Source organism: Nyctibius grandis, chromosome 10 (assembly GCF_013368605.1).
Source record: "Nyctibius grandis isolate bNycGra1 chromosome 10, bNycGra1.pri, whole genome shotgun sequence".
In the NCBI taxonomy this organism is placed as follows: domain Eukaryota; kingdom Metazoa; phylum Chordata; class Aves; order Nyctibiiformes; family Nyctibiidae; genus Nyctibius; species Nyctibius grandis.
This window is the reverse complement of record NC_090667.1, coordinates 11,121,164-11,148,575: the sequence shown is the minus strand read 5'-3', so window position 1 is coordinate 11,148,575 and position 27,412 is coordinate 11,121,164. Positions and strand designations below refer to the sequence as shown.

The 27,412-nt window shown below is 53.1% G+C and overlaps 2 protein-coding genes across 2 annotated transcripts in view; one reads left to right on the top strand and one right to left on the bottom strand.

Moving 5' to 3' along the window:
- SH3PXD2B (SH3 and PX domains 2B) overlaps positions 1 to 8,052 on the top strand; it is a 79,471-nt gene extending 71,419 nt beyond the window's left edge. Inside the window, exons 10-13 of the mRNA XM_068408775.1 lie at positions 1,052 to 1,278; positions 1,852 to 1,901; positions 2,395 to 2,520; positions 3,435 to 8,052. Coding sequence (XP_068264876.1) covers positions 1,052 to 1,278; positions 1,852 to 1,901; positions 2,395 to 2,520; positions 3,435 to 4,931 — 1,900 coding nt within the window. The 3' untranslated portion in view covers positions 4,932 to 8,052. The remainder of the gene's footprint in view (positions 1 to 1,051; positions 1,279 to 1,851; positions 1,902 to 2,394; positions 2,521 to 3,434) is intronic.
- A 3,061-nt stretch (positions 8,053 to 11,113) lies between these two features.
- The window catches only part of NEURL1B (neuralized E3 ubiquitin protein ligase 1B), a 35,631-nt gene continuing 19,332 nt past the window's right edge, over positions 11,114 to 27,412 (bottom strand). The window contains exons 2-5 of the mRNA XM_068408839.1: positions 19,958 to 20,518; positions 16,407 to 17,114; positions 15,339 to 15,464; positions 11,114 to 14,826 (exon numbers count right to left, since the gene is read on the bottom strand). Coding sequence (XP_068264940.1) covers positions 14,582 to 14,826; positions 15,339 to 15,464; positions 16,407 to 17,114; positions 19,958 to 20,518 — 1,640 coding nt within the window. The 3' untranslated portion in view covers positions 11,114 to 14,581. The remainder of the gene's footprint in view (positions 14,827 to 15,338; positions 15,465 to 16,406; positions 17,115 to 19,957; positions 20,519 to 27,412) is intronic.

Genomic DNA, 27,412 nt, shown 5'->3' with positions numbered 1-27,412 from the left:
CTGTGTCACGGCATCACATGCCCCAGCAGTGCGAAGGGAACCGGTGTGAGAGCATTAGTATCACGTCATGTGCTGCTGATAGGAAAACCAGTGAGTGTCCCGGAGGCAGGCTGGGTCCTCTGGCTGTGTTAGGAGGCTCCTGCGGAGAAGGGCCATTGTCTGGGCCAGGTCTGCTGTGTGCAGGATGTGCTGAGGCCAAAGACTCGAGATTGTCCTGAGCTGATACTTGTTTTCTCGTGGAAGCTCATTTTCTCTTGTCTGTGGTCTAGCAAATGGCCGGACTTGAGCAGGGTCAGAGCACATGCTGCAATTTTCTTAACCTTACATTGAACCTCTGGGCTTGGCAGCAGCAAAGCCCCAGAAAAATGTCCATTGACTTTTTAAGCAGAGGAGAGCTGCCACGAGAGCTCTAGAGGCAATTACAAGCTCCGTAGCTGGTGCCATCTGAGCGCAGTGGCCGCAGCCCAGCCAGCGGGGAGAGTCTCTGACGCTGGCGTGGGACCCTCCAGCATGGCAGGGAGACTCCACAGCTGTGGTTTCTCAATCAGATTGTGGGGCTGGTTTCTCTCCTAAACAGTGCAGATTTAGAGCAGGGAAGGGATCCAGGCTGCCGGCGCCCAGGCAGAGGGCTTGTGCTTTCTCCGAAGACCAGGTACATCAATCCTAGCAGCAGCGCTCTGGTTTTCCCCTCTGCTTCCCCTGCCAGCGCGCTTCATTCCTGAACCGGTGCCATTGCCGAGGTGAAAAGGAAATCGGGTTTCGCGCCGTTCCCAGCCCTCGGCGCGCTGGCTGCGGCCGGCTTGCACGGGAGCATTAGTCCTGGCTGGAGCTCTCCAGGTGCCCGTGTACCACAGAGCGTGACACTGGGCCAGTTCCTTCTGCCCAGATGACACAGTACCTTTGGTCAGTGCCTGTCCTGAGCTCTGGCTCTGGGGGTGTCCGATGGCTCAACACCACTGGAGTGCAGTGGGTCGCTCCTCCGGGAAGGGCTCACAGCCCCGGTGCAGCACAGGGGCTCTGGGCAGTGACGCTGCCGTTGTTGCCACTGCAGGTACCAGGGCCAAGAAGGTTGGGCCCCCGCCTCCTACCTCAAAAAAGGGAATGGAGAGATGTTCTCGCAGAAGCTGGGGTCAGGCTCCTCTGCTCATTCGTGTGCCTTGGATCTGGATGGCATCTCCCGGCAGCAGGTCGTGGCGAGCCGAGAGAAGGATGGGCTCGCTGGTCAGAGGGACGGGAGATTTGACAGCCGTCCCCTGCCCAACGCTGACATCCGACGCAGTAAGTGGCCGGTCGGGAGGAGGCTGGTGGTGGCTGGGGTGTCAGCGCAGCCTGTCCTGCAGGCTTTGGGGACATGTAATGGGGTGTGAGGGAGGCAGAAGGCTTGCAGGCACTGTGAGCTCCGCAGCAAGGTCTGGAGGTGACATTGCACAGGCAGATGGGGCGTGAGAACAGTGCTGCCCAGGGACCTGCTGAGGATCAGCAAAGGTGATGGGAATAAAAGCCCCCCCCTCCCAGACTGGAGGTGCTCTCCTCTCAGAAGCTGGGGCATTTTAACCCTTCTGCAGGCTGGGTCTTCTGGGTCAGGCCTGCAATGAAAAAGCAATTTCATGTGGTGACCTCAGCTGCATTTCCCAGCAGCACCTGATGGTTCCTCTTCCACTGGGATGCCCTCAAAGCCTGGGTGACCCATGCCACTCAGAGCACCAGGCAGACACATTCCTCCTTCAGCTTCCTTGCCCATGGGGCAGACTTGGTCCTTGCCTTTCTGTTTTGTCTTTCACTTGTCTTCTGTGAACACACATGTAACCAAAAGCTGGAAACTCAACAGCATCTGAAATTCTTTCTCCACAGAGTCACCGAAGATGAGGCAGAGACCCCCTCCTCGCCGAGATCTCACCATAGTAAGTGCCAGCTGATGGAGGAGAGCAGCAATGGCAAAGGGAGTCAGAGAAGAGCACTGAAAGGAGCTCTGGTCACTGGTTATTCTTTGCCTGGGATCTTGCCCCTGTACCATGGGCTCTGCTCGTGGTCAAGGCTGGAGTACGCATGCTGCCTCCCTGCTGTCTTAAGGCTCTTCTCTTTGCATGTGGTCTTCAAATGAACTTTTGGCCTGTCTGTCCCACAAGGCTGGGTTGCCAGTGGGAGGCTGCAGACTGGCTCCCTCCCTCTGGGGAGGGTGGCTCTGCTGTCAACACGAGCTCTGGCACTGAGCAAGTTTCTGCTCAGCCTGAAAATGGTTTGTTGGTTTGTGTTGGTGAGGGTGCTGCATGGGCACAGCTCCTCTCCCTGGCCTGGCATGCTAGCTCGTGTCTCTGCAGGCTGGTGGTCAATGTGGGTGTTGTGTTGCACCTTCTGTAGAAACACATTGATGGGTTTTCTTTTTTCTTGTTGTAGCCACGTGGTTTGCACCTGCCTAAACCACCTGTCCCTCCTCAAGTAGAAGAGGAATATTACACCATTGCTGACTTCCAGACCACCATCCCTGACGGAATCAGCTTCCAGGCAGGAATGAAAGTAGAGGTGAGAGTGTCATCTTCCCTTCTCACATCTTCACATCAGTGCAGTGCTGCTGACTCCCATTGCCCTGGGACCTGTTTCAGGCAGGAGCTCCCTTTCCAGGCAGGGAAGATCTGCTCACCATGGAGCTCTGGGTGGAAACCGGGCATGGTGGTCTCTGTGGACTGTTAACATCCCAGGGCTCTCCTAGAGTGGGAGAGAAACCTGTATGAGCTCATGAGACTTTGGAGTCCCTGGTGCTCTTGGTGGCCTCCTGTCCCCCAAGTGTGTGGGTGCTGTGTTGTCTGAGCTAGTGGAAATTAAAACCACATCACAAATGGGGGTAGAGGTAGTGTTTTTTTCTTAATTAGGCCAGGTGTAAAGTTAAAAGCCCTTCCAGAACTGCTTTCCTAGCACACCCGCTTTTGCTGGCAGAATCCCTCTTGCAGATGTGATTTTGCTTTTCAAAATGTAAGCTGTGCCTCTCTAAGAGGATTTTTCCCTTACAGCTGCCCCAGTCAGCTCCTCCCAGGTGCCAGCCCCACTTCTGGAGCACGCAGAGGCCGGACAGTTGCTGATCCATGCAGTATCGCTGCCGGTTGATCGCTCCAACAGTGCCGCGCTGTGGCCACCGCCAGTACCCAGCATCCCGGTCCTGTCTCCCAGGAGGGATGGTGACAGCTCAGCCGCAGCTCCTTGACATGACTATGTCATTCCTCAGTCCCATGTCATGCAGGTCCCCTTCCCTGGCAGAGGTCGTTAGCAGGTTCCCCTCCTGTTAGGATACCAGTCCTGTGATTTCATGGCTTTTGGTTACCAGGACAGGGAGGCACCGAGGCCTTGTACCACCCTGACATCATTTCAGAGACGCCCAGCATCCCCTCTTGCACAGAGAGGGCTCCTGCATGGATGTCTGAGGTTTCGTTTCCCCTTGGCAGGTTATTGAGAAGAACCTGAGCGGCTGGTGGTACATTCAGATTGAGGAGAAGGAAGGCTGGGCCCCCGCCACGTTCATCGATAAGTACAAGAAAACCAGCAACGCGTCCAGGCCGAATTTTCTGGCTCCGCTACCCAACGAGATGGCCCAGCTCCGGCTTGGTGACGCCGCGGCCGACAGCAGTGCCAGCGAGGAGGTGACGGGACCGTGCCGTCCTTTGCCAGAGGCTCCTCCTAACGGCACGGACTGTGGTGGGAAGTGGTCCAAAGACTGGAAGGGGAAGGAGGCTACCGAGAGTGGGGACCTAGCCTTTGCTGGTGGCTACGAGGAGATCTCGGACCGTGACACAGAGGAGAAGCCCAGCCTGCCGCCCAGGAAGGAGTCCATCATTAAATCGGAAGGCGAGTTACTGGAGAGGCAGAGGCCTCCCCCGAAGCCCCCAGGCATGATTCTGCCCATGATCCCACCCAAGCAGTCGGGAGCCCCGAAGGACAGCAAGAAGCCCGAGCTGAAACCGGAGAAGGGCAAACTCTTCCAGCTGAAAAACGAAATGGGACTGGAATGTGGACACAAGGTGTCAGCCAAGGAAGTGAAGAAGCCAAACCTCCGGCCCATTGTCAAGCCAACCAAGCCAAAAGCTGAGCCCGTGGAGGACAAGCCTGAGCCCATCGCCCAGAATCCGTTCTTGAAGTCAAGACCTCAGATCAAGCCAAAACCCGCTGCAGCCCCACGGACTGACCCACCTCCATCTGATGATAAACTGGACATTTGCAGCCTGCGGAGCAAGCTTAGACCTGCAAAGTGCCCAGAGAAACCCTCCGAGCAGGACACTGCTGCTGGTGAAAGCTTCTTCAGTAACTCCATGGTCTCTTCAGAGGCTTCTGGAAGGTTTCAGGAGCGACCAAGCATGGACAGCAAACCCCTGCCCAAGCTGGACAGCCACACCACGAAAGAGGCACTGCCCAAATCTCCCCTGGGACCAGCAAACACCCCAGGTGCCAGGGAGCCCCCACCGCAGCGCCCCGTTGTGCCACCCCGCAGACCACCCCCCCCAAAGAAAACAGGGGGTCCTGCCTCTGCCCCCGCAGCAGAGCTCAGGGCCCCGACACGGGAAGCGCCTGAAATCAGGTCATCCCCGGCGCCGGGGAGGCCCATGCTGGTTCCTCCGAAAGCCAAGCCGTTCCTCTCTGCCTCCGTCCAAGATGAAGCCAAAGTGAAGAGCAGCGTAAGCCCAAAGGTCATCTCCAAGCCAGTGGAGAGAGGGGAAGCCAAGGAGAGGACCTCAGTCCCCGTCTCCAATCCAGACATCTCCAGGGAAGCTCTCTATGTGGCAGTGGCGGATTTTGAAGGCGACGAGGAGACCAACAGCTTTAAAGAAGGGACTTTGTTTGAAGTTCGCGAGAAGAACAGCAGTGGCTGGTGGTTTTGCAAGGTCCTGACTGGGGGGCCATGCTGGGAGGGCTGGATCCCTTCCAATTACCTACGGAAGAAGCCATAGCTGCTCCTGTGCTTGCACAGCTGGAGGTTCCCTGGTCTCTCACCTGAGTATTTAATTAGCAGATTAATTTATAGTTTTTCTGAGGCTGGCTTTAAAAAAAAAGATAATAATTGAGATCCCACACATCCCAGCTGGTGCCCGTTGGCGGCAGCGTGGAGGAAGCAGCTCAGCCTCCCCTCCAGACCCGTGTTCTCCCACCCGCCCTCCTCCCCATGTCCCCCTGAGCCCTGTGCTCCCGTGGTCACGCTAGCAGCCCACCCATGCAGCCAGAGCTGCTCTGGCCAAGCTGTGTGGCATACGATGGCTACCATGGTTCTCATGCTGGGGAGATGGACCGTGATAGACATTTTTGCCACCTGTACAGGGAATTAAATACAGCAGTAGCCAGGGAGAGAAGTGAAGCGTGGCACAATACCAGCAAAGGAAATCTGGCCACACAAAAGGATTTGGCTTTCCCTGAGGCTCAGGGTTACGGTCAAATGTTGTAGGTCACATTGCTTAGTCCAGGTGTGTAGCAGAACCATAGGGAACGTGGAAAAAAGGGGGAATGATTGAATGATTGCTGAGAACGGGGTCCCTGTAGCTCTGCATGCACCTGCAGGCACAGGCGTTGCGCTCTGGTTAAGGGCTGTGCCTTGCTCGCCCCTGCGCATGCCAGGGGACCGTCCCTTGGTCCCTCCCTGCTGTAGAACGACAAGTGTTAACTTCAACATCCTCCTGGTGGGAAAAAAAAAAAAAATAGAAAAATACACACACGCACACACACATACGTATAACAGGTCGTCTCTGTGCTGATCCAGGATGCTGTGCAGGCTTCTCCCTTGCAGTGTTGCAAGCAAACAACAAGAGGTGTTTTGCTTCGGTAGCTGAAGAATATTATGCAAGGCACAGAGGACCAAAATGACCCCAAAAGGCCTGGAAAGAGGATGCTTTGCTTTCCTTCCCACACAGACTGCCCTGCCTGTTGGACTAATAGGGGACCACCCGTTCCCACGACCCACAGAGCTTCCCCGGGCTGGCGGGCAGCAGCCAGGAGGTGGGTCCTTCAGTAGGTGCTGATATTATCAAGTGCAATCCAGAATGTGGGAGTTCAGCTCCTCATCACAACCAGTTGTGAGGCGTGTCTGGTGCTCAGGGGCTCCCTGCCTTGTTTGTCACCCCCACCCACCTGCCTTCCAGGTACTTTCATTGCATCCTGCGTGGCAGGCTCTTTGGGGGGCCTCAGGTCAAGCAGAGCCTGGGGTTTTTCCATGCTGACGTTCTTGCCTAGTCTTGCCCGCAGTGTTGCTTATCCCAGCAGGAGGATGAGCACGGATGAGCTGTCATTCGCCCGTGCTGTTTTCTTCCCTTCTGTACTTGGCTACTTGCAGATTCAGGGCCACAATTTCTGTCTCTGGAAGAGCTTTAAACACGGCGCTTCTGTGAGTTTCTTGTTGACCAACCCCCTTTGCCCTTTCTAGTCTAATTGCAACTCTAAGCACTGCAGCCACAGCTCCACAGCTGCGTTGTTTTGCTGCTGAAAAAAAAAAAAAAAAATACAGTTTTCTCTCTAATTTGAGGCTGGCAGAACTGAAGGAGCATTTTCCACTCCCCCAAGCGCTCACTTCCTTCTCTGGCCCATATTTGCTATCCTGGAAATGTGGAGTTGAAGATACTGCTGTCTGCGTACAGAATGCACATGGTGGTGCCTCAGGCTGGGGTCGTTCTGGGAGGGTGATGGAGCTGTTTGTCTCAGCCCTGGTTTGATGTGATAGAGAAGCCCTGACCATCCCAGTCCGGCCTCATAGCCAGAAGCCCCAAGGTTCTGTTTTAGCCGTGGGAATGCACGCACCCCGCTCCCCGGCTGATTCCTCTCCCTCCCACCCACAGTTTTCTTTGGTGGCACATCAGCCTCTGATCAGGCTGACTCACCTGAGCTGGCAGTAAGCAATACATCTGCAACCCAGTCCAACAACCAAGTTCCCTGCGTGGCACGTTGTGAGGTGTTGATGTGCTCCAGGGAGAGTCGCACGGTGGGTTGGGGGAACAATGCTGCCTTGTCTCTGTGCATCTCTTGCTACAGTAGATCCCTTTTGCTTTGCGAAGGAATGGGGACAGGATGAGTTAAGCCAGAGCTGCCCAGCGGCCAAAGCCAGCCCCCACCATATCTGGGGAGGGGCTGGACCTGTGTCCCCCGTCTGCAATGGCAGTTTCACGCAGGGGGTGGCAGGGCTGTGTGCCCTTTCCCCGTGGCACTATGTCCTTGCTCTCTCTTTGCCGAATGGCCTTTTAATCTCAGAAGTGTCTCTCCTCTCTCTGTCTCAGAGACCTCACTGCTCCTGGCTTTCCTCAGAGGGGACAATGCTATTTCTGTTGCCTCTGTCCTAAATGAGGGCTATTTCTGCTCTCCTCCCAGACTGACCCTCGGCACTGGTAGTGCTTCATTTTGCTGACACAAGTACTGTATTTGGCTCATTGAGCAAGTGACAGGATTGCTCCCTTGTTCCCAAAGAGCTTCCAAGAGGGCAGGGTGAGTGCCCAAGGTGGGGGTCACCCTCGGTAGGGTGCCAGCACCTGCAGCCTTACCCCTTCCTACCGCTCTTCCGTCTGCGAAGGGGCCGCAGGCTGGACACTGGCTCCCGTCGGGAAGATGCCGAGAGCCATTGGGCTAGCGGGGCTTTGCCCTCCCCTGTCCAACATGTGCCCCCTCGTTCGGCAGCCGTGTGTACCCTCGGCCAGGCTGCGCCTCCTCTCTGTACGTCACGCATCAAATGCGGCCAAGCTCCCCGACTACCTCGTGAGGAGGAGGAGGGCAGCCGGGAGGCTCAGTACCCTCAGCTTGGCCGCAAGGCGCATCACCTCATCAGCCAAAGACCACCCTGCCTCCGTGCCCACCACCATCACAGCCCTGAGGCCGAGGCTTAGGGGGGGAAGAGCTGGGTGTTGGGGGAGCCCCGCGGCTCGGCATATCCCTGGCAGGCTGGAGGCCCCTGCTGCAACCCGCTCCTTCTCGCAGGCTCTCGAAGCCCGTTTGTCTGTCCGTGTCTCGCTATATCATGTAAGTGCGTATAAATCTACATTACTGTGGGTGGGTGGGGGGCAGCGGAAGATAGATGTAGCTGTGTAAATGCCATATCTATACTTTCACCATTAGGAGATTGATTTTTTTTTTTTTTTTTTTTAAATTTGGTGGGGTTTTTGTTTGTTTTCTTTTTTTAAGAAATAAAAAGAAACTGCTTGACTGGTTTCAAGCACCCTTGTGAACCCGTGTCTGACTGGCATATGTCTGGGGTGCTGCTCTCCTTCCCGGAGTGATGGCAGCTCTGCCTGGGGAGCTGGATGAGGGACCGGGACATGCCACTTCTCACTGCAACGGTGGTACCGGCAAGTAGCCCTGAGCCGCTGAGCTGCACTCCCTCGTGCTGCAGGTGAAGCATTTCTCTGTTCGCCATCGTTTTTGTCTGCCAGGAGATGAATGGCATGGTGCTGTGTTGACTGGCTTCGTGGGGGCTTGCGGCAAGGGCTCCTGGCTGTGACATCCCTTGGAGCCAGGCTGGGGGAGGTGACAACGCTCAGACTTCTGACTTACGGTTCGTGGCTGTGAATAGCCCAGCCCCTCCATCGCTGCGGAGCCCTCGTTCACCTTGTGGGTATCCGGTGCTGGAGGCACTGCAGGAGCAGAGTTCAGGTGTGGGTATGTGTGTGTAGTGTCTGTGCTCTGCTCTGGCACGGGTGGATGTTTTTCCTGTGTGGCCATGGCTGGAGTTGGCTGCTGCTGTATCGACGCTCCCCATGTGGGGTTTTAGCCTGGTCCCGCTTTGCACTGTGTGTACCCCAGTGCTCATGAGAAGGAGAAATGTCACTGCTAAGTTAAACAGTGCTCAGCAAAGCTTTGGGTTTTTTTCTTCCCATCCCTATGACCCAGTAGACAGAGGAGCGTTGCACAACTGACCCTCCCAGGCCTGCGTTGGTGGGATGTACCATTCATCCATCCATCAGGCAGCCTTGGCTGTGCTCCCTCCCATGCACAGCAGTGCCTGGGAGCGGCGGGGGTCACGGGGACCCCGACAGCTCCTTGGGTCGTGCCTTTGTGCCAAACCCAGACAGGTTTCCCAGCAAATGGGGCAGTACAAGTGTAGCAATTGTGTCACTTTGAGCTCAAGCCAGCAGGTTGAGCCTGGGGATTTTGGGGAAGTGCAGAGCAAGAGAGAGCGAACCTGCCCATCCTGAGGGGCCCTTGGGGGTTCAGGCTGGCCGGGGTATGGGGCTACATTAATTGAAAAGGCTCAGGCAAAAGTAGGGATTGGACCCCAGCGCCCAAGTGCCTTCTGGCAGAGGACTGTGGTATTGCACACATGCAGTACTTGGTAAGGGGTAGGTAAGGAGGTAAAAAAAAGCCGTGCAAGAGCATCTTCCACTGGCCCGGCTCACTGCCTGCCAGCCTGGGACATGCAAGCCCTGTCCACGCTCACCACCGGCTTTCAGGTGGCCATAGCCCACCTGGCCCGTGCAGGGCTGCGCAGGCAGCAGGGAACAGCAGGGTCAGCCATGTTTCACATGGCGTTGGGGCCCATCTCGCTCCCCGCTGACAGCCGGTGTTCACTCCCCTGCCTGCAGCACATGCCTGGTGCCAGGAGCGAGCGCCTGCCCACCCATGCGCCGTGCAGGGCATCACATCAACAGCCCAGCACCCAGCACCCGCCACTTGCCACCCAGCAGCACACGAGTGCGCTGGGGAGAAATCCAGGGCCTGTGGCATGACCTGGAGTATTGCACCAGCGTGGCCATGCAGGGCTCGGCCCACCTCAGCAGCTCCGTGCAGCTGGCAGGGTGCTGCGCCACGTCCCCGTGGGCACGCTGCTCCTGGCACCGATGCCAGCGGCTGCCCAAACCCACAGCGCTTGCGTGGCTGCGCTGCTGGCAGAGCACTAACGAGGGTTGGGCTTCGGCCACAGGAGGCTCAGTTGGGGCTGGTACAGAGGGGAGGAGAGCAACAGCGGGCTGCAGGCGCAGGTGATGGGAGCGGGCAGTGGCCATCCATGCTTCCCGGGGCTCAGGCCGGCAGTGGCTGGAGCGGGCACATCACTCTCGCACCAAGTGTGGTGCAAAGTCGCTCCATGACCTGAGACCAGCAGCATTAGTCTGTTGGCAGCTCACAAGGATCAGCTCTCTGGATAAAGTGGGGCAGCATTTTATAAAAAGGCATGTTGGCATAAATAGCCATTGTCAGGCTCCTTCGCCATCTGTGGCTCGCGAGGGTTTTCATGCAAACGCCTAACTATGGCCATGTTCTTGCCAGGGCAGAGTTATGAATGAATTCTTCCACTCCACTTTAAACCGCATCGGAGGCTGCTTGACTGGTGTCTGGCTTCAGCGGGCCACATTTTGGGGTATAAACAGTTTACAGAGCAGCCTTGTGTTGGCCTCTGCTTGTGAGCTAAAGAGCCAGGCATTGCTACAAAACAGGAAAAATAAAAAAAAAAAAAATAAAAAAAGACAAAAAGGAAAAAAGAAAAAAAAAAAAAAGAAAGAAAAAGCAGCCCTCCTGCCTGCAACTGCATCACCCCAGCCCGGGCCAGCCGGCGCGGTCCCCAGGCTGCCACGGCCCCATTGCGGGCACAGGAGCGGGGCCGGGCTGGCAGCTGCCTTGCTTGAAATGGTGCAGGTTGGATGAGGAATTTGGGCACTCGGAGAGGGCATCTGCCCCAGAACCCCCACACCTCTATAGCCTTAAAGTACACCCTGCTTCTACTGCAGTGGCCTGCCAAACTTTCAAGGGTTTGCAAGGTTAAAAGAGCCAGGAATCCCCCCGACCCTGCCCTGCTCATCAAGGGACCTCCCAGGAGCAAAGCAAAGCTCGTGCAAGGTATTTAAAGTGCCTAAAATTATTCTTTTCTTGAGGCAGAGTTACCTGATCTGAGCAGAGGTGCCCCTGCCTCTACGTATCAGTATTGCCATGCTTTGGAAACAAAGCATTTGCTCACCCTCCAGGTCAAATGCTTTTAAACGTCCGGGAGCACTCGTTACAAGCCAAAGTTTTATTTGTTTCATAAACAAGTAAAATTATATTAATGTAAAACAGGTAAATGGACGAAAGTAAAACACACAGCACTGAACACAACGCTATAGAGCACTGACATGTACAAGTGCGGTTCCCTCCCTCGTGCGATGCCCTCCCCTCCCCGGCCCCCCAGATGATTTGCTTGAAAAGCCTAATACAGGAGTCCAAAAATCTGCTTCAGCTTAAACATGATGTACAGGTCTCAGTACTGAATCATAAAGGTAACGATAAGAGAGTAACTGTCTCGGAAAGGGGGAAGGTAAAAGAGTTCCCCCATCTCTTTCTTTCTTCCTTTTTTTTTAAATTTTTAAACAAATAGGCTAGGAGGAGAGGGGGGGGAAAATCCATGGAAATAAACACTTTTTCACTCATATATATATAAAAAGCAGGATTCTCAGTGAACACAAAATTCTATAAAACTACCATTGATCTGTGTTGTTCCCCCCACGTTTTTTTTTTTCTTTTTAAAAGTTGCTTTAAAAAGGATAAAAAGTGCACAGACACCCTTATAAGGCACAAACAGATCTTCTGTACAAATCATGTATCATCAGACTCTTTTAAAAAAAAAATAGCAATACGAGTACTAACAATTAAATCTGTAAGAGGCTACCTTTTCCTGGAAATCTTTTTTTTTTTTTAAAAGAGGCCTATTTTGGAAAATTCCTGTTGCTCTCGGACAGGCAAGGCGACATGTCCGCTGCTCTCACGTCCCGCGTGCTGCACGGCCGCACTCCGGACCCCTACTGAGCCGGTTCCCTTGCTGGCCCCACTGGATGCTGCCCTTCTGGAAACTGCTCTCGGCTGCTACAACAAAAATTCAACCTGTGCAATGTGTCCTGAACAGCTCGGACACAGCCTGGGGTGGATTCGGTACTTCTCCTTGCTGGTTTAAAAGGAGATACACCAAAAAATAAAAAAAAAAAACACCCCAGGCAGGCAACTAGCCCGGCTCAGTGAGGACCTGCCCTGTCAGCCAAGCAAATGGGCTCTGCTCTCTCGTGCATGCAGCTGTGTGCTGGCACCGAAAGGGACCAGGCACCCCTGAAACTCGGACAGCAGCCCCAGGGATGGCCGCTGGCGTTTGCTAGCCCAGACCTGATCCCAGCTAGCATCGCTGCTGTGGATTCAGACAACTTCCCTTGAATTCCTGGCCACGCAGAGGCTTTCCAGTGCAGCCCAGTCACCAGGCAGGCACTAACCCACCCGCCTGGCCCTTCATCCCATCCTCACATACTTTGCCATCATCGTGCCCGCTGACCGCAGCCAGGCCCTGATCTGCGAACGCGGGACCGGGGAGGTCTCTGTGAAGGCCATGGCTGTGGTCCCGGGGCGGAGGGCAGCCTGGGGGTCTGGGCAAGGCTCCTGCTGCTGGGAAGCTGCCCTCGCCGCCTCCTTTTGCAAAGGCTGTAAGTGAACTGGTGTCACAATCGCCGCGCCGGTGGATCTGCTGAGGGCTGAGCACGCTCAGCGGTGGCACAGACAGTGGCACGAGCCGAGTTCCCAAAAACGGCTCCGGAAAGCCAGCAGGCTCTCGTGCCAATGCGGCTGGGCAATGGGTGAGACATCTCACCCTACAGCAGCCTCTCATCTATACACTTAATTAAAATGTTAATTAGCTCTTCAAGGAAAAAAAAAGTTTTCTCTGTGCCCTGTGGGCAGCCACAGCCTGCTGCGGGAGACGGATGAGCTGCTGCCCTGGGTGTGCTCGCCCTGATGGCAGAGCGGGGCTGGCACGGGCAGAGTGCCCGTCGGTAACCCAGCGCAGCACCGCCAGCACCACCAAACCACCACGCGAGAGGCAGCGGTGCACCCACGGCTACCAGTGCCTCGGAGGAGAGAGCGAATGGCAGGGTGACAGACACCGACAACATCAGGCTGCCCCTCTGTGCCCAGAAGCCCTGAAATGTACAGGGATTGCTAGGCCTTTTTTGGGGGGGAGGCTAAAATGTGGTAATTGCACCTTTCTGAAGAAAGCCATTCTTAGCACTTGGTGGCACACGGTCACCAAGCTAGAAGGACACCAGTCACTCTCTCATCCTCCCATTTGCATCCTCTCTCTTCCCTTCTTTATGAACCTAGACCAGCTGGAAACAGGCCAGGCTCAGGCTGAAGGGCTGGACAGGAGCTGTGGGAGTGGGCAGAGGACGGAGAACAGAGGGCAGCTCCTGTGAGAGCAACAGGGAGGAGGACACCGAGCTCCTCACACCAGCCCCAGTGCTGCATGCTGCCCAGCTCAGCCAGGTTGCTGCTGCTTGTAGCTGTCTAATATCACAGCTGAAACTCATTTACCTTTGAAGTCCCAACATCTAATAATAGCCCCAGAGCCTTTTTCTTTCCTCCTCCTAAATAAAGCCAAGTGAGATAGATCCCTGTTCATCTCAACAAGTTCTCGTCTACTGTTGGGACCCAGTGTCCAGGCAGCTGGGAGCTGTGCTGGGAACCCTGGAAAGGCAGGAGAAAGAGCAGGTAAAATCAGCACATACACAGTCCCCAGAAAAAAGGTGAGCCTGCTGGGACTGGGTCAGAAATTAAGTTCTCACCACAGGCTCCAAAAAGTCCCTGTGGTGGGGTGGGAGGAAGGCTGAGCCCTGCCGCGGCGCTGGCTGCAGGGGAGGCGAGCCAGGCAGGACGGTGTGAGACAGCAGCTACGCCCCTGCGAAGGGGAGCAAAGCACAGGCGCCTGTGCCTGGAGGTGACGAACACCATTCACCGCAGGCAGCAGTGGCCACGTGTGTTTTCTAAGCCAGGATTGCAGCGTGCCCATCCAAACGCCCCTCTCGTCCACAGGCTGCAGTTGACGGCTTCAGCAGCCAGATGCAGGGGCAGTGCCTGACCAGCCCATCGCTGCTGCTGCGGCAGCTGGGGCTGGCTGGGGCTCTCAGCGGGCTCGTGCTCTGAGCTGCTACCCCGAGCCTGCACCCTGGGTCTCAGCCTCCCTGGCCAAAAGTCCCTGCTCTGCCACAGAAAGCAAAAGCTGCTTTATCTAAGTCCAGACCAGCCTCTCCGTGTGCCCCAGAAGCCTGTTCAGGGGGGCAAAACCCAAACAAGTGAGAATCCGGTTGTGCTACTATTTTGGCCTTAGCTAGTTCCCCTCATATGGATGAACATGACATTTCCAGATCAGTTTTGTCCACTTTGAACCCTCCCACTGGGCCTTGTCCTAATTTTGTTCCACCACAGCACGAGCACCCGGCAGCAGCCCAGAGCTGTTGGGGTTTCGGGGTCAGGAAGCCCAGTGGCACCTGGCACTGACCAAGTGGCAACCTCCCCTTCCCGACCCGCACCACAGCGAGCCTCCTCCTTCAGAGGAGGAGGGAAAGAAGAGCCTTTGCATGGGAAATTTCTCATTTGCAGCTGGGTTGGGTCCAGACCGCGATTCCCCAGATTTGTCCGTGGGCACACAGCCTGGCCGGCACGGCCACCGTGCCTTTGGGCCCCACGTGATCCTCAGCTCAATTTTATCCCTGAATTGTGCCCTACCAGTCAAATAAGGAAACACAGATAACGAGCCACTTGATAACGACTGACCAGCACGATAACCCATAAGCAGGGACGGAAAGGCATGGTTACTGCTAGCGGCGTTCCCCCTTCCTACAGCCCGAGCCGGGCGCTAAGGGCGGTATATTTTAATAACATCTTTGATGACCCGTCGGCAGATTGGGCAGCAGGCGTTGAGCTGCTTCTTCAGCTTAAGACCGCAGGTGTTGCAGAGGCACATGTGTCCGCAGGTGTAGATCACCGTGTCCACCTCGCTGTCAAAGCAGACGGTGCATTCCCCGTTCTTGCTGCTTGATGGCTCCGGAGCGGGGAAGACGGGAGAGATGGGGGGGCTCAGGGGGGAGCTGGGAGCAGTCACTGCAAAACAGGAGGAAGGAATGAGATCGTTTAGTCACCAGGATGGTGCAAACCTGACACTGTACCATGCTGGGTACACTGGCACTGCACAACGGCAGCACGTGAGGGGGACAGTACCAGGCAGGACAATCGGGGCCGTCTGCCTGAGACCCAAACACCAGCATGTGAGCGGTTACGTGGGGCAGTGGTCGGGGTGGTGTAAGACCCCCAGACATGATACCGTACCCCCCGCTATTGCAGCGCTGCTGCTGCAGCCAGGGCAGCCCCGCGGGGACCGCTTTTGTTAGACAGACTGACAAAGTGGGAAGCAACATGCAGCCCTTCTTCAGGCTGTGAAAATCTTCCCACCACTTGTGTTTTCTTCCCATTATTTCTGTTGGCCTCGCAGGAGATATAACGTCTCCCTGCTAACCTTGCCCTGCTGTCTGGCGTAGCCCCAGCATCGTCTACCAGCCCGATTCCTGCTCGGCGCAGCCGGCATGGCCGGGTGCTGAGGGCCAGGCTCTCCTTACCGAGCGATGACTCTGAAGCAGATGACGACCTGTTCACACTGAAGGCCATGTCCGAGTCGCTGTCGTACTGCGAGCCGCCGGGGGATCCTGAGGGAGAGACAGTCACTGGGCTGGACTGCACAGTGCCTGCAAACAGAGGGGAGAGCTGAGCGCACCACGGGGCCACGGACACCCAAACCCCAGCTAACGCCCTCAGCCCGGTGCACTGCTCCCACCCCACGTGCGCAGAGTGCTTTGGGGTGGAGTCCGTTAGTAACAACACAGGTGTATGAATTTGGATGTGACCTCCACGGCCTGCACCTTGCTATGCCACTGTGCAATTTCTGTTCAGTGCTTCACCGAGGTGAGCACCAGGCTATGTGACAGCCCCCATTTGGGGTGTAAAGTCACTTCCCCGCAGTCCCCATCTCTCCAGCAGCAGCAGCCTCAAGCGACCACTGTCTCACTGTCAGATCAGGGGCAGCTCGGAAAGGGCACTGCTTTAAATGAGAAAAACTTGCTTTACAGAGTCATCAACATCTGCTTTTCTGACAGAATCCTTAACAAGAGGAAAGGAGAAGCACTGCACCCGGTCACCAGCAACAGATCAAAAGTGACATCTGATACCCGAGCTGCGGCAGTGCTTGGGGAGCAATTACCGTCCGTCAGCAACACACATGCTTAAACCAGATCTGCGCTCACAAAAATCATCACCCTTACCGAGGCAGGAGTTCAATACCTGTTGGCTGGAATAGTGGGTTTATAAAGAATCCCTTTTAAAAACAAACCCTCTGAAAACCAGCTGTCCCCACCACAGCCATCCCTGCCTCCCTACATGCTGCTTATTTTATCTCTCAGGTCTCATCGTTTTCTGGGGGACTTACATAGGCTGCATACATCTACGTGACAGCTACCATGTCTCGCTCACCCTTGTTTGCCAACACAAGGTGAGATCAGGAGCTGCTTCCTCACATCAGTGACCACCTGCTAAAGGCAACACTGCGAATGCAAACCCGTAGCTCCCGTTCTGGCCCAGGAAACTTCACCAGCCAGGTGCTCCCCAGTATCATTTCTTTTGGCTGCACTTACCCAGTATTTTGAGCTGGTTGATTACACCGTGGATTGTAAAAAACACCCAGAGAGACTGTGAGGTGTCCACGCACATTAGCATTCCTCGGCTGGTTCCATTCACCCCATGGTGCACCTCTCCGTTCGGCAAGACCATGAAACTGAGAATATCACCACTGCTGAGGACCGGGAACACTCGGTAAACTACCCAGTACTCCTTGCGGTCCAAGAGAAAGTCTGGATCTGCTGGGAGCTCATTTGTCCGTAAAGTACTCGGATCACAAGAAGTGATGCCAAACGAAAGGGCCCCATAGTATGGCAACCCAAGACGTCCTACTTCCACAAAGAGGCTTTCGCCAATGTGCAAAGGCCGGTCAGAAAACACCAAAGTCCTATTGCTTTCTTGCCAGTTGGTGCATGCAACCATCCGGTCCTGAGAAAAGGTGATGTCAGGTCCACGGGTGGGGTGGAATCGCAGGTCTGTGTCCAGGAAGGCTGGGACCCCCTGGGCACGCTGCCGTCGGTTTGGGCAACAGGGGATGATGTGGTTGTCTGTCGCAAGTCCTGGAACCCGACTTAGATTTAGGTTTGCAATTTTGGCCACCACTTGGTTATTCTCCAGTTCATTGTTATTGAAGTTGGCTGAATCGTGGTTGCTCTGTGGAAGGCAAGTGCTGAGCCGGGCAGTGCTGAGCCGGGCAGTGGTCATGGTCTCTGCAAACATGCTATCTGTGAGATAAAGCCAGTGATAAGGGACATTAGAGTCAAGATACAATTGCCTGCTTTTACGGTTACAATAGTTATTATTTCAGCCTACAGATTATCTGAATGCTGTTCCTCTGAATGGAAAAACAATGGAAAAATTAGCCAGAGGTCAGCCACTAATGAAAGGCTAGCGGTGGAGAGTCTCATGTGGAGCAGGCAGAGAAATGGCTGTGTCTGGGCACCAGCTGAGGAAAAACAAGTGTTATGAAGTACCCATGTAATCCGGGAACTCCTTGCACTGGTGAACTGGGAAAAGCTGTAAACCAGCGCGGTCCTACAGTGTTCTTGGTAGAGGGGACTAACAGCTTTGAGGGGCTCTGTAAAAGAAGGAAACGTCTCGATATCTTGTTGTCCAAAGGTCTTGTCCAAGACAAATCTGCAACACCCAGTGATGGGTGAAAGAGTACAAGCCTTGTGCTCCTATCATTAATACATATTCCTTTCACACTCCTTGTCATTGCCTTACAGCTGTGAGGTGTCTAGGCACAGGTGTGCCAAGAGAGGTCACTTTACAAGAAGATTTCAAGCCTCGTATCTCAGGGGTGTTCACACCACTGCACAGATTTTGAATTGAGAGCTTGTCACAAAAGCTACTTGCTGCAGGTGTTACAAAGAAGATTTTTACAGTTAGAGAGTTATCTTTCCCTTTCATAGCAAAGGGAAAGTCAGGATGCTGATTCTTAATTCATTTCCCAGATTTTCACCTTGGCCATGCCAAGCTGGGGGGTGGATTTAAAGGTGTGGGGAGGTTTGGGAGTGCCTTTCCTCCTACCTCCAGCACTGCCTGGGGCGGTTTGGACACTTCACTCCGAAGGTAAGGCATTAACCAGCTGAGCAAAGTCGAAGCACATGGAAGTTAAGAATGTGCGTGAATGAAGCAGACTCCCGGTCTTCCCAAAGACAGAGGGGAGAAGCATCCGAGCACCAACACTGCCTGCTCCTTGGAGGAGAAAATCACCAGGCTTTTACCAAAGAAGGAAAAACACCCAAATCCATCCAGCAGCTGCAAAGTAGAGGCTGCCTTTGCTCAGAAGCCCATGCAGGACAGGCCACTGGTGTAGGCTGATGGCTGGACCAGCTGCTTCTAGCAAGCACAGGGTATCTGGCAAGAAACGCTCCCACAGAGGAGTATGACACATTCAGGCTTCATGATGCTGAAAGAGGCATTTTGTGCATCCATAGTTGGGCTGTATTTCACAGCTTTCTCGACTTGCAAAATTCTAGGAAGAAGAGACAGAGAGACAAACATACCCGCTTTGACACTACCACATCTGTAGCAAGGAGGCTGGGCGCCCTAGTGCTCCAGATGGCTGAGCATCGCCCTAATTCCTGGGGCAGTTTGTGGGGCTCGGTACTTTGATTCAAAAAAAAAAAAATCAGAGTTCGGGTGCCCTCAGGCCGAGTCTTTCACTCTGCACATTTGGATGCCACAGGCAGGACAGGGGGTGAGGGCAGAAATAGGCTGCATTTTATTTTACTAACTATAACCTAATGAGGAAGAACTGCTCTGGTGAAGCAGCTGCACTGGCCAATACAGCAAACGCTCCTTCACCTCTGTGATGAGCCCCAGAGGCTGGAGTGCGTCACAATTGCAATTACAGGATAAGCTACTGGTAAGGTTTAATTACACATTTGAGGCAGAGCAGGCAGGGCAAAGTGTTGTTTATGTGTACCCTTCTCGGCTGTAAAATAATTGTTACCATTCAGAAGAATACGTGATGGAGCTGCCTGCCCACCGGACTAACCATTTCACAGCTCATTGCTGGTGTCTGCTCAGTGTGAGGATGGAGGCACCATCCCCTCGAGCAGGTGCAGCTTAGCTTGGCTGTTAAAACTAAATCAGCTCCTAGAAGCCTCTGGGAAAGGGCAACACTTGTATTTTAAAAGGATTCCCTGTGGTGTAGACTAGTTCAAAACACTCCTTCTAACACTGAATTAATTTGAAATTTCAATGCCATAAAAGTCACGAAAGGAAAGTCATTGCATGGCAATTGGCTCGGTTTGGTAATGGGAACAAATTCATGCCCTCTCGCAGCCCTCTCCAGGGATGATGCTTGTAAATCAGCCAGGCACCACCTGAATGCAGCAACCTGCCCAGGGTGAGGGGAGATGTGGCACGCGGTGGCAAGGATCCTGAAGCACACAGGAGCTCGTGCTACATTTTCTCATCCCTCTTCTGCCAGTGGGCTGCATCCTGTGCTGCAGCCGGTGCTTTGCAGACATACAGTGATGCCCATGTGGAAAGGAAGGATAAGTTGGGTTATGTCTGCAAACAGCTGTTAAACTGCCAGCCTAGGTGGGGACCGAGGCCGAGAGCTGAGAGAGGGGCTGAGGAAGGGTGCCAGGAAACGCTTGGGGAATGGGTGGTAGTTTTCCAGTGGACTGGCAGTAACTGGGAGCTGGGAAAGAGCAGGGGAAGCCAGAACTGGTCATCTTTGTCTCCTGAGTCCCTGAGCCTTTGCTGTAAAGCAGCACTGTGTTTTTCCATGCCATAGCAGCACATCTAGCTCAGAAAAAGCTGAGTAAAGTTACAGGTAAAGATTTCCATTTATCCCTTCACATGGCTGCTATAACGTACAGCCTTAGGACTTTCTATCACTGACAACTCTGAAATATATTGCTTTCTGGATCTTTTGCTGGCAAAAGAAAAAAGGTTAATTTGAGGTACAAAACCAACAGTAAATTAGTTTTCTTATGTGTCCCATAGAAATGATCAACCAGATAGATCATGCTTCTTTTCTATATAATCATGCCTCCGTGGAAAGAGCAACCAGAAGAGCAAGCCACGGGCCAAAACACACACTTACCTAGTATTTGCACTTCATGGGTAATTCCATAGACATCTATGAGTGCCCAGAGAGGACCAGAAACTTTAATACCACAGTGAAACAATATTGGCTCCTCGTCGTTAATACTGTAGAAGACTCTCCCATGACGGTCAACCCAGAAGGCCAAGATATTGTCTCTCACAGCAAACCTCTCTGGCAAAGCTTTGGCCCAGTATCCGGGTCGGGTCACTAGGTCCGGGCAGGCGTACTTTGGTATCTCGTCAGAGCTCATCTGCGATGGGTCGTGAATGGTGAAGCCAAAGCGTAGGGCCCCGCTCCAGCCGTGGTGCACAGCCACCAGCTTCAGCCTGACTTTCTCATAGAGATGGATGGGCCGGTTGGTGAAGGTGACCCCGTTGCAGAAACTGTTCCTCCGCGTGGCCTTGCGGAAGTGAGCATCCAGACGCACATTCTTGCCTTTGGCTTGGGAGTGGAAACGCGGTGGCTCCGTGATAGCGAGGACCGAGCGTCTCTCATGGCTGCTGTTGGGCAAACCGTAATAGGGGCGGCTGGAGACGGAGCGGGTCTGGTGGCTTGTGTCTGCAAAAGGAAAAAGCAGCAGCTCGGTCAGCAGTGTTTGACCCTGAGCCACGCGTTAGCTCAGCCCGGGCAACTGCAACCGGCTTGCCACGCGTGCTTTGCGTTACTCGCTGGGAACCGCACTATTTAATCTTAAAATGTTGTGCTTGGCCGCAACCTGCTCTTTGTTGCACCAATTTGGCCCTCAGCTTTATGCAAATAAAAAGTAAATGTGGCTCTTGGGGTGAAGGTTAGGCAGCTTCCCTCCTACGCCCTGCAAAGCTGGATGAATACGAACATCCTTTTGTTCCCATCAGATGCATCCTATTGCACTCGGAAAGGCTTAACATTTGTGACTGGGGCTCCAAGCTTCCTATTTACAATGTATGTGCTGTTAAATCACCAGCTGGTGGCCACGAGTCACACCATCTCTGAGAATCGTGGCTGTTAAGATCAGAGGTGCTCAAGATGAACGCAGATGTAGGATACTGGTATTCTGGGGACATGCTGCCACTGGCTCCTCTGTCCCTTAATTCTGAATAGGAGCTTTTGAAGAACAAAAATAAACGGGGACATTCAGCAGCTGGAGCACTACCTCTGCATCACCAGACTGTTCTTCCAAAACTTTCAACCCAGCCCCTGGTTCAGATATCAGATGTAACTGGCACATTAAGGAACATTTCATCCCGCAAAGCCTTATCTTTATACAGAACCTCCCATTTGAGCTCAAAGCTCTTTATAAATGATGATTGTTTTCAGCTTCACAGCACCACAGATGGCATAGAAATCCTGCCATCCTTGTTTTACAGATGGGAGAAGGAGAATTTATGGGTGAGATCTTGCAGCATTTAAAGTCAATAGCAATTTCGAGACCAATTTCAAGAAAAGCAGATTTGAGGCCTAAAGTGAAGTTCACAAAAGCGTGAAGCAGAAATGAAAAAAGCCCAACTTTTAATCTTAAGCCTTAGCTATAAGTTCCCTGAAGTAGAGACAATCTCTTTTGCATATCCCTGAACACATGGGGTCCTGCTCCAGGACTGGGGCTCCCATGACCACCACCACCATCACAGTGTTCCAAGCACCTCAGTCTCCCCATTTCCCACCCACTCCACCTCTCTTCCTCTTTGCACCTGGCTTTGTAGATTTTTAAAGCAAAAATGGAAGGCACCCTGGGTGCTCCAAGTCATCCTGTTAAATACAAAACTGCATCACATGCATACATTTATTTTGAAATATTTTGCCACGTTTGAAGCTTTAGAAGCCGCCTGCCTGGACCTTCCTTCAAGCTGCTTCCTCCCCGTGTGCAACCCCTGTCCTTGCTTCGCGACAAGGGAAGGATTTTCTGACGCTTTCCTCTCTTGGAAGAAAACGCCAGAAGACACCCGGAGCTCAGCTGGGAAAGCTGTCAGGAGAGCTGCAGTTGTCACACCTTCTTTGGCAAGCAAAACCCTACCAGGTAGGGACTTGCATTTGTGTCTGAACTAACAGAGGCTCTAAGCAACAGTTGCCTTTGCAAATGCAAGAGAAGAGGGGTGGCAGGCAAGATCTGAACACAGGATTAGCCCTTGAAGTCAGGCATCTGCAACAGGAGTCAAAGAGCTACAAAGGCAAAAAGCTCCTGTTTGCACCAAGAAAACAGGTCACTCCTAAATTATGACAGGCAAACACAGTGGCTGAATAAAAGGTCTTTTGTATCTCTTGGTTCATACTGCACGTGACAATCGCGGCGTAGCACAAGGTAATGGTTAACTCTGTCGTGCACTGATGTGAATAAATACATCCTTGCTCTTAGACCAGTGTGGGGGTTTGCCATTTCCATGCCAGGGCCACGAAGGCAGAGTCGGGGGAGCCAGGGAGGAAAGAAGCCCCCCTGGTTGTTGTTAAACCCCCTTGGGGCTGTCCCCTTGCCCAGCACAGCACCTCCACTCGCACCAGCGCTGCAGGCCAGGCTTCCTCCCGGGCTCTCCCAGTGCAGGAGGGGGTTCCCTGGGTCTGCAGGGCCAGCCCTGCCCATACTCGCAAGAGGTATGGGTATTTCTCTTGGGTATTCCCAGGAGAAATCTCATTTCTTGCCTCCCAAAGAGCTAAAATGCAGAAGATGGCCGCTTTCAGCACAGACCCCACTGCTGCTCAGGTGGGTGCTGCTCCGTGTGCCTGCCTGCAAATGTTCCTGGCAAATGATGCTGCTGCAGAGGAAACGGTTTGGGGTCTCCTTCGCAGAGGCATGGTGGCATGAACCCAGCCAGCACGTAGTGCTGGGCAAGTGGCCCCAAGTAATGAGGGGTGAATCCTCTCCCGGCTACGCTTTCCCGCACCAGCTCCCCATTTTTCATCTGGATTCACAGAGCCTTTGTGCCGTTCAGATGGGAGCGGGGGTTAAGCACAGCCACGGACAGGTGCTGCCGGGACAGCCTCCGAGGGGTTCCTGCGGGACCCGGCGGGCTCAGTGCTGCTCTTTCACATCACACCCCGCCTCGCTGGGAAACAGCCTCCCCATTAGAGAACCCCTCATTTCGTAATCCACTGAGCTGCATTTTTTTCTAAAATGGTTAAAAATAACTCCCCTGTGAAAGCGAGTTCCCTGACCTCAATGTCCCCATGTTGGCCAGGAGGAGGAAGGAGGGAGGAGAGCTTTTGTTCTCCTCTCCGCTATCACAAAATCCCCTGCTTTCCCCTCTGTGCAGCACCAGCCTTCCTCCCACATCGACCTGCTGGAGAAAAGACGCACATAAAGCCCAAGCACGGCGGGACGCGATGCCCTCAGCACGGCTCCCGGGCAGGTAATTCTCACGCCACTTTGGGAAAGAGCAGAGGATGGAGGCAAGAGTGACAGTGACAGCAGCGCGATGGACGGCAGAGCCATGACATGGGCGCCCACTTCAAACGCAGCTTCGGGTCCACCCTGCCAGAGAGGAACCTGGGGCCAGGGTTTGGCTTTTTTTTGTTTTGTTTTGTTATTTTAAAAACAGGAAAGCATATTGCGGCTAAACAATAGGAAAAGTCTCCAGAAGGAAATGAACGGATAATTTATTTAGAGCCGTTCCCCCCTCACATGAACACCTGCCGGCTGCTACCAGGAATAAAGCCTGACATAACCCAAGGCAGGGGAGGCTGAGCTTTCCCACCGAAACACGCCTGAAGCTGAGCTTGGGCACGTGCTTTACTCATTATGCACTGAAGGGGACTCGGCAAGCTCAACAGGATGTTAGTGCCTTTGAATTGCCCTAATTCCGTCGTCTGGAACACATTTCAGTTCCTCTGCTCTTTCTCCAGACCCTCCCCTCTCCTGCCTGTGCCTTCCCACCCCAAAGCCCGTCAGTGGGATAATGACAGCCAGGCTCGTGGCAGAAATGCCACCCTTCCCAAGGGGGCCTGATGCCGTGACAGGCAGCTAAGAGCTACGCCAACTCTTTTTTTCAGCTATGAGATTCCTACAACGCTTTGAGCAAGTAATTTCTTCTCTTTATGCCTCACTTCCCTGCCTAAGAAAGAGTAATAGTATTCCTCTACCTCGCAGGAAGCTAAAAGGATTAAAAAATGTAAGGTTCTCAAACACTTCAATCCCTGAGCCCTATAAGCATGTCAGCGGGCTGGCTAGATCATCAAATGGGACACAAACCCACTGGGTCCTCCTGGGTGATGTCCTGAGGTCCCATCCAGCATTTTGCTTCTTTTCATTCGAGAATTCTCCATTTTTCATCCCAACAGTTTTCCATTTTTCATCCCAACTCTCAGCAACTGCAAACATGATGCTCACAGCATGAGTCCTTCAAACGCACGAGTGGGGCTTCAGCAAATATGAAGTCAGTCAGGAAAATGAAAGAAAAAGCTGCACTGAAGGATTAAGAATGGTTTAGGGCTCCTCACTGAAACCTGCAGAAGAAACCCTGGCTGGAAGGCAGCATTTCCACCCATGGGGGTTGCACTGGAATAGATTTGGGTTATGGGGACTCATGCTCTCAACTGCAAGTAACTATCACACATCTGAATTGGCCTTCCAAAAGGCCAGCACATTTACTTCTTAGGTTATGCTGACCTTTGGAGAGGTACTTGAACAAACATGAACTTTGCATTTCAAAAAGGTACAGCAGGCAGACCCTGGACAAATTACACATATTTATCATGGTTCCAGTTCTAAAAATAACCATTTTTTTTCACCCATTTGTTCACAGCATCGGGTGTGCTGTGGCACCATAATCCCACCGACAGCAGCAGACAAGATTCAGAACAAGAGCTCTCTCCAAGGCTGCTGCTCTCCGGGGCGCGGGACGAGGGAGGCTGCTTAGCTGGGGAGCTGACCTTAAGCCAGACTGATCCTGTCTTCACTTGCCCGGACAAGCCAGGCAGCAATAATACCATGGAAAGCCTAAAATGACAGAGAGGAGGAAAATGTTCAAGGAGACCAACGCTACAGCGGAGAGCTACGAGGAGGGCAGCCTGGCAGAAGGAGGAGGAGGGCACTGCCCTCCCGATGCGCAGCGGGTAAATCCATGGTCTGTATTAATTCTACAACCGCTACATCAAAAGACATTCCCTGGCTCCCACAGCCCCTTCCTGAGGACACCCTCCAAGCAAATCCATGAGAAAAGACGTGCAGGATCACAAGGCACATTACGGGGCAGCCAGGTGCCAAAGAGGGATGCATACTGGATAAAGTAAGGATGTCACGGGAACAGAAGGTACCCGGACCGCTGCCCTGTGGGCGCACAGCTCACAGGAGATGCAGCTCATCAGCACGCAGCGGGACCGTGGTCTCTCCGTGTGGTTCAAAGGCTGAAAGGCAGCAGCGTGCAGCCTGACATCTCTCCGTTAACGCTCACCGCACAGGCGAAAGCGAAAGGGAATCCACCAAATGTCCCCGCGTCTTATCTTTATGGCTGCTGCTTTATCAGTAACATGAGAACTTTTTCCTATTACAGCAGATAGATAGACAGGTCACTGCTGCAACAACGCTGCTGAACGTTAACCAAGGCGTCTGGAGAGCGGGGGCAGGTGGCTTTCGCTTTGAAACAGGAAAATCCCGACAGGCGGGGACAATGTGGTCACGTTTACTGCACGATCGCAAGCTTGTAGGAACAGCACTCGCGGAGCAAGAGTCAGTCGCAGGGTGCAGTAAAAGCACGGTCCTCGCTGTGCTCATCCCGCTGCATCTTCACTGCTAGAGACGCCGCAGCCGCCCGCGGGCGCGGGCTGGAGCCCTGCCGGAGGCTGGCCGAAGCGGGCTAGGCTGTTACTGCAGATAACAAACACTAACAGTAACGCGGAACAGGATTCTGCTCCGACGCGATCTTATCTTCTGAGAACAAGAGATAAAAATCTGTTCACATATGAATTTAATGCACTGCCTTGACATTTTTTTTTTAAATACAGAAAATGTATTTAAAAATATGGCAAGGGCTGGTGTCGCCTATTCCACACTCACGAGTGTGAACTTATAAAGTTAGGCTGCCAAATCCACTCTAAGGCTGCCACCAAAAATTGGCCTGATTTTCTCACGTCCCGCCAGCTCAAACACTGGAAAACTCAACTTGACAATTAATAAATATCCTCCATTTAAATTCCTGTGCTTTGCATGACCAGTCCAGAGCCTTGCCTTGATGTAAAGGTCTCCCTGCCCAGTCCTCTCACCTGAGACAAATTTCCATGGAGTTAAAAACCCCTCATGGTTCACCTGCAACGGAGTGATACAGACATTGGGACGTTGCGGGGAGACTGAAGAGCTCGTAGGAATGTGACATTTTTGAAGAGACTAACTTGAGAAGGAGGGGAGGAGGAAGGACAGAAGTAGTTTTTTCATTAAAAGACAGTGTAGTGTGGTACTGAGGTAACTCTCAATGCAAATATCTACTGGAGATATAATATTTTTCATTGCGAAACAGTCCAGGAAAACCCCTGGCAGATAACAGGGATTGACTTTAACTCACAAAATCAAGTTGTGCCTGTCTCCATGAGGATTTTGAAGTGAGAAAACCCTCTCGCTTCTGTGGCTAATGCTTGAAACCAAACATTTTATGGGTGACTTTTTTTTTTAAATGCTAAAATCCCTTTTTTTTCTAGGCAGGGGCTAACGACACATTTATTCTGGTCTTCTAGGCATTCCTCCACGAAAGCAGAGAGAAACCAGCAAACACAGGCAATTCCAATATTGCAGTATTTTCCCAGCTGCTCCATCCCCTGTCTCCCGCCACGTCCTCAAGAAATGAGCTCCTGCATTGCTGCTCCTTTCAAATTAAGCCCTTTCCTTGCAGTGGGGAGCTCATACAAATGCAAAGTTCAACCACATCATTTGAAAGAACGGTTGCCTTGACAGGAAAGCCAACGCCAGGGCTTAACTCTCCTGGTTAACCAAATGTCACATCACGACACCAGCATCGGAGCCAAAAGATGGCAAGTGCAGCTGAAACACCCATGTCTCTCTCCAAGATCCACCAGCTGGCTCGAAGCAGAAAATAAACCATGACAGAAGGCCCGCTCCAAGGATGAAAAGTGCTGACAGCCAATCTACCATGACCTAGAAGGGATCACAGAGCCCCAAAGACTGGGGAGAGCCAGCGCTCTCCCAGATCGGGCAGGAGAACTCTCCCAACCCACTTCCAGACCTTCTGCTTGACTTTGCTTTTTGGAAATGTGGGCACATCTTCAAGCCTTCCCCAGCCTCCTGCCACCTGTAAACTGTGGGGTAACAGTGACCTATCACTTCTACATTCCTTGTTGGTGCTTTTCTGTTTCTGTTCATAGGTCTTCATGTCTCTTTATCTTTGTGCCTACCTACCACAACAACCCACTGAACAGTTTTCTTGTGTCTTGCACTTTTAAAGGTTTTCAGGCCTTGGAATTGCTGCCTTTTTTTTTTTTTAGGGTGAAGATGTTCTGCCCTTAGCTTGGCCATACATTTTTATTTGGTTTAATGAAATA